This window comes from Glandiceps talaboti, chromosome 9, assembly GCF_964340395.1.
Source record: "Glandiceps talaboti chromosome 9, keGlaTala1.1, whole genome shotgun sequence".
Lineage (NCBI taxonomy): Eukaryota > Metazoa > Hemichordata > Enteropneusta > Spengelidae > Glandiceps > Glandiceps talaboti.
In genome coordinates this window covers 2,613,716-2,623,715 of record NC_135557.1, presented here as the reverse complement: position 1 = coordinate 2,623,715, position 10,000 = coordinate 2,613,716, and the positions used below count along the sequence as shown (strand labels likewise).

At 39.5% G+C, this 10,000-nt stretch overlaps 1 protein-coding gene across 1 annotated transcript in view; it reads left to right on the top strand.

The window, feature by feature from the left end:
- LOC144440431 (O-acyltransferase like protein-like) overlaps positions 1-10,000 on the top strand; it is a 48,113-nt gene that overhangs the window by 20,308 nt on the left and 17,805 nt on the right. The window contains exons 4-6 of the mRNA XM_078129802.1: positions 602-704; positions 7,076-7,299; positions 9,937-10,000. The exon at positions 9,937-10,000 is cut by the window's right edge and continues 110 nt beyond it. Coding sequence (XP_077985928.1) covers positions 602-704; positions 7,076-7,299; positions 9,937-10,000 — 391 coding nt within the window. The remainder of the gene's footprint in view (positions 1-601; positions 705-7,075; positions 7,300-9,936) is intronic.

The window sequence follows — 10,000 nt, the reverse complement described above, 5'->3', positions numbered from 1 at the left end:
GTTTCGTGGAACATCTTCGTCTAACCAGACAAAAGAATCGTAACTATCCCGTATTTATGCATTTTGTTACCAACGATCATAGTGTATCTGATATGTCTATTCCAGGAATTTGTAAGGTGACGAGGATCGATTGAGGTTGAAGGAGGAGGAGATCATTTTCCATCTCGGAACGCTGGAACCCCTTGGAATTAATAGATTATTTACGTCATTTCCTGTCTAACTACGCTTATTCTATCTTTCAGGCGTGTTCTATTGGGTTCTGTTTGGTGTGCTTGATTTTTAGATCTTTCTTGGTGTATTTTACCGTTTATTAGAACCTGTGGTGTGTCGTAACATTTAGATATACAGTCAGGTGATGACCTACTATGTATCTTGCCTTGATATCCTATAACAAAGAATATTGATTTGAAATGTCAGGATTGAATCTATTTTATCATAACTGTTCTATTCATTACTTTTGCACTTCTACATACATACATACATGCATACATACATACATACATACATACATACATACATACATACATACATACATACATACATACATACATACTGCATATAGGAGACAGCGTTTAACAAATCATGATATCTTGTTTGACAGGTTTGGAGGTGATGAGACCATTTATTTTACTGAATAACTTAGATGCTGTATCATCGTACTGTGATTATAACATACCTCTATCAGCTGGTGCTATCACTATGATGTACGTGACTATGATATTCTATATATTCTTTTGAACAACGTAGCTACTAGCATACCTTCTGAAGAGAGATTTTTAATATTTTACAAATGTATTTATTAGTGGGTAAAGTTCTAGAGTCAGTAAGATTTGACACAGGATTGTGCCCAAGTCAACCGAGTTAGATAATGGGTACGTGGTAGGATAAGTGTATTGCATCTACGCTGTGATGGATAGTGTTCACAAAAGAGTTGATGAAGTTATTATTGGGACGTTATATAGGGATCCCTTATCATAGAGGCGTTGTTTTGAGACGTTATATAGGGATCCCTTATAGAGGCGTTGTTTTGGAACGTTATTATAGGGACGTTATATAGGGACGTTATATAGGGACGTTATATAGGGACGTTATATAGGGACGCTGTGCCGATATAGCTAGGTCAGAGGTAATGCTTATACACCAGGGGATGGGTCATAGTTATGCTAGAGTAGGGGGTAATATAGTTGTACACCAGGGGATGGGTCATGGTTATGCTAGGGTAGGGGGTAATATAGTTGTACACCAGGGGATGGGTCATAGTTATGCTAGGGTAGGGGGTAATATAGTTGTACACCAGGGGATGGGTCATAGTTATGCTAGGGTAGGGGGTAATATAGTTGTACACCAGGGGATGGGTCATAGTTATGCTAGGGTAGGGGGTAATATAGTTATACACCAGGGGATGGGTCATGGTTATGCTAGGGTAGGGGGTAATATAGTTGTACACCAGGGGATGGGTCATAGTTATGCTAGGGTAGGGGGTAATATAGTTGTACACCAGGGGATGGGTCATTGTTATGCTAGGGTAGGGGGTAATATAGTTGTATACCAGGGGATGGGTCATAGTTATGCTAGGGTAGGGGGTAATATAGTTGTACACCAGGGGATGGGTCATAGTTATACTAGGGTAGGGGGTAATATAGTTATACACCAGGGGATGGGTCATAGTTATACTAGGGTAGGGGGTAATATAGTTATACACCAGGGGATGGGTCATAGTTATGCTAGGGTAGGGGGTAATATAGTTATACACCAGGGGATGGGTCATAGTTATGCTAGGGTAGGGGGTAATATAGTTGTACACCAGGGATGGGTCATGGTTATGCCAGGGAGGGGATACTAGTTGTCTGCCCGTGGTACACCAGAGTAAATGGTAATAGTTGCAAAGTTAGGAGAAAAATCAGATTTTACACCTCCCCTGGAATATGTTAAATCAAGTATCCATATTGAGTGACTGTATACTGCGAGTACATTTTTGTTAGATAATAATATCACATTTCCTTGGTATTAGAATGTATTTATTTTCAAGGCTATCATGTTGCCAGCAATATACTGGACAGCATAGCCAATAGTAAGTGAATTGAATCAGTAATCTAGTTTAGAAACTGCTGTAGTACAGAAAAAAATTTATGACATTTTTTTTAATTTCTATTTTTAAATCAATGACATTTATCACATGACATTTATTATTCAAAACCTTTTCAAAAAAAATCGTTAAAATTAGCAATTTGGTCAATGAAGGGAGGGGCTCGTAGTAGCTCACATTCGGCATGACGGCCTCACTATCGTAGTTCTCTATGATATTGTAACTTCATGAGCACCTGTGGGTTTCCCGTGGCGTCTTGTATGGCATTTGCACAGTAAGGATGGCGCGTTCTCATGGTAGATTTGTAATAGCGCCCCCAATGGCCGAAATAGTCTTCTTCACGTCCACAGGTCTGCAGTGTCGAATGATTCATTAGAGGCCGTGGTTAGAAACTGGATCGGCCCTTCCCCCTCCCCGTGAGTTGTAGAAACTGGATGGACCCTTCCCCTCCCCATGATTTGTAGAAACTGAATGGACCCTTCCCCCTCCCTATGATTTTTAGGGGTGGGGCTGGAGGATCCAACAACAATTTTTTTAAACCACCATGACAGCAATGTTTTTTTTCGATAGCAACTAGACAGCAATATTTTGGCCTATTTTTGATATGCTTTAATTTGAATTGTCGCGTCATGTCATTTCGTATCAAATCGCATCACGTTCGATATTACTGACAACCTTACTCCAGTGTATGTCAATCAACACTTTTATATTTCTTTGATGGTTGTATACAAATGTACATACAAGGGAGCAGTACGTGTGGGTGCGTTTTGTTTCGGCATCTGCAAACAGTTAGTAAAAATCTTAAGCTTTGACAAGAAACTTTAAAAGTTTAGGTGCCGACGTCGTAATAGGACAATTTATAACTATATGTATGTAGTTTCTGCACGTGCAGCACAATAACAGTTCGTGTTAGCTCACCGGTACCCTGGACACAATTTTTTGGGTCTTGAGTCAGTTTTTTTTATCAAAAATCATCCAGACCCCTCCCCCAACCATCCCACTAGTACCCCCGATGTCAAATGGTTTATCACTTACGGCCCGAGTCGACTTAGTAAGGGGTAAAACAGCCTTAGACATGAGTAGATTTGTAGAAAACTGGATAGGCCCTTCACCCACCCTATGATTTGTAGAAAACTGGATAGGCCCTTCACCCACCCTATGATTTGTAGAAAACTGGATAGACCCTTCACCCACCCTATGATTTGTAGAAAACTGGATAGACCCTTCACCCACACTGTGATTTGTAGAAACTGGATAGGCCCTTCACCCACCCTATGATTTGTAGAAAACTGGATAGGCCCTTCACCCACCCTATGATTTATAGAAAACTGGATAGGCCCTTCACCCACACTGTGATTTGTAGAAACTGGATAGGCCCTTCACCCACCCTATGATTTGTAGAAAACTGGATAGACCCTTCACCCACCCTGTGATTTGTAGAAACTGGATAGACCCTTCACCCACCCTATGATTTGTAGAAAACTGGATAGACCCTTCACCCACCCTGTGATTTGTAGAAAACTGGATAGGCCCTTCACCCACCCTATGATTTATAGAAACTGGATAGACCCTTCACCCACCCTATGATTTGTAGAAACTGGATAGACCCTTCACCCACCCTATGATTTATAGAAACTGGATAGGCCCTTCACCCACCCTGTGATTTGTAGAAAACTGGATAGACCCTTCACCCACCCTATGATTTATAGAAACTGGATAGACCCTTCACCCACCCTGTGATTTGTAGAAAACTGGATAGGCCCTTCACCCACCCTATGATTTGTAGAAACTGGATAGGCCCTTCACCCACCCTATGATTTGTAGAAACTGGACAGGCCCTTCACCCACCCTATGATTTGTAGAAACTGGATAGACCCTTCACCCACCCTATGATTTGTAGAAACTGGATAGGCCCTTCACCCACCCTGTGATTTATAGAAACTGGATAGACCCTTCACCCACCCTATGATTTGTAGAAACTGGATAGACCCTTCACCCACCCTATGATTTGTAGAAACTGGATAGGCCCTTCACCCACCCTATGATTTATAGAAACTGGACAGGCCCTTCACCCACCCTATGATTTGTAGAAACTGGATAGACCCTTCACCCACCCTGTGATTTATAGAAACTGGATAGACCCTTCACCCACCCTATGATTTGTAGAAAACTGGATAGACCCTTCACCCACCCTGTGATTTGTAGAAACTGGGTAGGCCCTTCACCCACCCTGTGATTTGTAGAAACTGGATAGGCCCTTCACCCACCCTGTGATTTGTAGAAACTGGATAGGCCCTTCACCCACCCTATGATTTGTAGAAAACTGGATAGGCCCTTCACCCACCCTATGATTTGTAGAAAACTGGATAGGCCCTTCACCCACCCTATGATTTGTAGAAACTGGATAGACCCTTCACCCACCCTATGATTTGTAGAAACTGGACAGGCCCTTCACCCACCCTGTGATTTGTAGAAACTGGATAGGCCCTTCACCCACCCTATGATTTGTAGAAACTGGATAGGCCCTTCACCCACCCTATGATTTGTAGAAACTGGATAGACCCTTCACCCACCCTATGATTTGTAGAAACTGGATAGACCCTTCAACCACCCTATGATTTGTAGAAAACTGGATAGGCCCTTCACCCACCCTATGATTTGTAGAAAACTGGATAGGCCCTTCACCCACCCTGTGATTTGTAGAAAACTGGATAGGCCCTTCACCCACCCTATGATTTGTAGAAACTGGATAGGCCCTTCACCCACCCTATGATTTGTAGAAAACTGGATAGACCCTTCACCCACCCTATGATTTGTAGAAAACTGGATAGGCCCTTCACCCACCCTATGATTTGTAGAAACTGGATAGACCCTTCACCCACCCTATGATTTGTAGAAACTGGATAGGCCCTTCACCCACCCTGTGATTTATAGAAACTGGATAGACCCTTCACCCACCCTATGATTTGTAGAAAACTGGATAGACCCTTCACCCACCCTATGATTTGTAGAAAACTGGATAGGCCCTTCACCCACCCTATGATTTGTAGAAACTGGATAGACCCTTCACCCACCCTATGATTTGTAGAAACTGGATAGACCCTTCACCCACCCTGTGATTTATAGAAACTGGATAGACCCTTCACCCACCCTATGATTTGTAGAAAACTGGATAGGCCCTTCACCCACCCTATGATTTGTAGAAAACTGGATAGACCCTTCACCCACCCTATGATTTGTAGAAACTGGATAGGCCCTTCACCCACCCTATGATTTGTAGAAAACTGGATAGACCCTTCACCCACCCTATGATTTGTAGAAAACTGGATAGACCCTTCACCCACCCTGTGATTTATAGAAACTGGATAGACCCTTCACCCACCCTATGATTTGTAGAAAACTGGATAGGCCCTTCACCCACCCTATGATTTGTAGAAAACTGGATAGGCCCTTCACCCACCCTATGATTTGTAGAAAACTGGATAGACCCTTCACCCACCCTGTGATTTGTAGAAAACTGGATAGGCCCTTCACCCACCCTGTGATTTGTAGAAACTGGATAGGCCCTTCACCCACCCTATGATTTGTAGAAACTGGATAGACCCTTCACCCACCCTATGATTTGTAGAAACTGGATAGGCCCTTCACCCACCCTGTGATTTGTAGAAAACTGGATAGGCCCTTCACCCACCCTATGATTTGTAGAAACTGGATAGGCCCTTCACCCACCCTGTGATTTGTAGAAAACTGGATAGGCCCTTCACCCACCCTGTGATTTGTAGAAACTGGATAGACCCTTCACCCACCCTATGATTTGTAGAAACTGGATAGGCCCTTCACCCACCCTATGATTTGTAGAAACTGGATAGGCCCTTCACCCACCCTATGATTTGTAGAAAACTGGATAGGCCCTTCACCCACCCTATGATTTGTAGAAACTGGATAGGCCCTTCACCCACCCTATGATTTGTAGAAAACTGGATAGGCCCTTCACCCACCCTATGATTTGTAGAAACTGGATAGACCCTTCACCCACCCTATGATTTGTAGAAACTGGACAGGCCCTTCACCCACCCTATGATTTATAGAAACTGGATAGGCCCTTCACCCACCCTATGATTTATAGAAACTGGATAGGCCCTTCACCCTCCCTATGATTTGTAGAAAACTGGATAGACCCTTCACCCACCCTATGATTTGTAGAAACTGGATAGGCCCTTCACCCTCCCTATGATTTGTAGAAAACTGGATAGGCCCTTCACCCACCCTGTGATTTGTAGAAACTGGATAGGCCCTTCACCCACCCTATGATTTGTAGAAAACTGGATAGACCCTTCACCCACCCTATGATTTGTAGAAACTGGATAGGCCCTTCACCCACCCTATGATTTGTAGAAACTGGATAGACCCTTCACCCACCCTGTGATTTGTAGAAAACTGGATAGGCCCTTCACCCACCCTATGATTTATAGAAACTGGATAGACCCTTCACCCACCCTATGATTTGTAGAAACTGGATAGGCCCTTCACCCACCCTATGATTTATAGAAACTGGATAGGCCCTTCACCCACCCTATGATTTATAGAAACTGGATAGGTCCTTCACCCTCCCTATGATTTGTAGAAAACTGGATAGGTCCTTCACCCTCCCTATGATTTATAGAAACTGGATAGGCCCTTCACCCACCCTATGATTTATAGAAACTGGATAGGCCCTTCACCCACCCTATGATTTATAGAAACTGGATAGGTCCTTCACCCTCCCTATGATTTGTAGAAAACTGGATAGGCCCTTCACCCACCCTGTGATTTGTAGAAAACTGGATAGGCCCTTCACCCACCCTATGATTTATAGAAAACTGGATAGACCCTTCACCCACCCTATGATTTGTAGAAAACTGGATAGGCCCTTCACCCACCCTATGATCCAAACCTTCATGTGTACCATTATTCCATTCTATGTATTGTTGTTTATATCTCTGTCTGTAGTTGTATATTGTCAATACTTGTATTACTGGTAGTCTGTGGCTCTGTATGTGACAATCTACTAAGAAGACGATACCTCAAAGAAAACAAGGCTTGTGATGAAAACGTTGCAGGTGTATCAGTTCCAACAGGCTTATACGTAGTTAGACAAAGTATTGTTGACAGTTCTAGTGTTGCTGATATCAAAACTGAGGGTGCCAAGGATGACGGGAACGACAATACTGCAAGTACGAAAGACGTCAATAAAATACATACAGACAAATCAAGTATTCAAACTGAGTCATGTGACGCATCTGGCATGTATACGGATGATATAGGTTAGTGTATTATGGGATATATCCCTTCCCACTAATTAGATTTTGGGTTTGTAACGGGCCAAAACATTATACTGAGAGGTGCATAGATTTACCTGACGAGGCTAGGGGTGCTATATCAAAGCTGGTGATGCTAGGGATGCCTTAGATTAAACTGACGAGGCTAGGGGGTGCTATGTTAAAGCTGGTGATGCTAGGGATGCCTTAGATTAAACTGACGAGGCTAGGGGGTGCTATGTTAAAGCTGGTGATGCTAGGGATGCCTTAGATTAAACTGACGAGGCTAGGGGGTGCTATGTTAAAGCTGGTGATGCTAGGGATGTCTTAGATTAAACTGACGAGGCTAGGGTTACTATGTTAAAGCTGGTGATACTAGGGATGCCTTAGAGGCTAAGGGTGCTGCGTATATTAAAGATGACGAGGCTAAGGTGCTATATATACTAAAAGTGACCAGGATACGAATGCAAATTATAGATGTTATGGCAAGGAGCCTCGGGTACTATATTAAAACTGTTGTGACAAGGGGCATAGGGGTTCTATTTCAAAGAAGTCGACACTGAACTTAATCAATCAAATTTTTTTTTAAAACAAACTTTCATCCATCATGACTTAGTTCAGTTTAGAAAGACTTCCATTGACTTATTTCAATTTAAAAACACTTTCATTGACTTAGTTCAATTTAAAAACACTTTCATTGTCTTATTTCAATTTAAAAACACTTTCATTGACTTAGTTCAGTTTAAGAACACTTTCATTGACTTAGTTCAGTTTAAGAACACTTTCATTGACTTAGTTCAGTTTAAAAACACTTTTATTGACTTAGTTCAATTTAAAAACACTTTCATTGACTTAGTTCAGTTTAAGAACACTTTCATTGACTTAGTTCAATTTAAAAACACTTTCATTGACTTAGTTCAGTTTAAGAACACTTTCATTGACTTAGTTCAATTTAAAAACACTTTCATTGACTTAGTTCAGTTTAAAAACACTTTCATTGACTTCGTTCAATTTAAAAACACTTTCATTGACTTAGTTCAATTTAAAAACACTTTCATTGACTTAGTTCAGTTTTTGAACACTTTCATTGACTTAGTTCAATTTAAAAACACTTTCATTGACTTAGTTCGGTTTAAGAACACTTTCATTGACTTAGTTCAATTTAAAAACACTTTCATTGTCTTATTTCAATTTAAAAACACTTTCATTGACTTAGTTCAGTTTAAGAACACTTTCATTGACTTAGTTCAATTTAAAAACACTTTCATTGACTTAGTTCAGGTTAAAAACACTTTCATTGACTTAGTTCAATTTAAAAACACTTTCATTGACTTAGTTCAGTTTAAAAACACTTTCATTGACTTAGTTCAGTTTAAAAACACTTTCATTGACTTAGTTCAGTTTAAGAACACTTTCATTGACTTCGTTCAATTTAAAAACACTTTCATTGACTTAGTTCAATTTAAAAACACTTTTATTGACTTAGTTCAGTTTAAGAACACTTTCATTGACTTAGTTCAATTTAAAAACACTTTCATTGACTTAGTTCAGTTTAAAAACACTTTCATTGACTTAGTTCAGTTTAAGAACACTTTCATTGACTTAGTTCAATTTAAAAACACTTTCATTGTCTTAGTTCAATTTAAAAACACTTTCATTGACTTAGTTCAGTTTACGAACACTTTCATTGACTTAGTTCAATTTAAGAACACTTTCATTGACTTAGTTCAGTTTAAAAACACTTTCATTGTCTTATTTCAATTTAAAAACACTTTCATTGACTTAGTTCAGTTTAAGAACACTTTCATTGATTTAGTTCAATTTAAAAACACTTTCATTGACTTAGTTCAGTTTAAAAACACTTTTATTGACTTAGTTCAGTTTAAAAACACTTTCATTGACTTAGTTCAGTTTAAGAACACTTTCATTGACTTAGTTAAATTTAAAAACACTTTCATTGACTTAATTCAGTTTAAAAACACTTTCATTGACTTAGTTAAGTTTAAAAACACTTTCATTGACTTAGTTCAGTTTAAAAACACTTTCATTGTCTTATTTCAATTTAAAAACACTTTGACTAAGTTCAATTTAAGAACACTTTCATTTACTTAGTTCAGTTTGAAAACACTTTCATTGACTTAGTTCAGTTTGAAAACACTTTAACTAAGTTCAGTTTAAAAACACTTTCATTTACTTAGTTCAGTTTGAAAACACTTTCATTTACTTAGTTCAGTTTGAAAACACTTTCATTTACTTAGTTCAGTTTAAGAACACTTTCATTTACTTAGTTCAGTTTGAAAACACTTTCATTTACTTAGTTCAGTTTGGAAACACTTTAACTAAGTTCAGTTTAAAAACACTTTCATTTACTTAGTTCAGTTTTAAAAACACTTTCATTTACTTAGTTCAGTTTGAAAACACTTTCATTTACTTAGTTCAGTTTGAAAACACTTTCATTTACTTAGTTCAGTTTGAAAACACTTTAACTAAGTTCAGTTTGAAAACACTTTCATTGATTTAATTAGTTTTAATTATTTTTGTATTTGGACATAGCAAAGAAATGGAGACCACTGTTGGCATTTTCAGTCTATCTAAACGGAGATGATTTACTGAATAC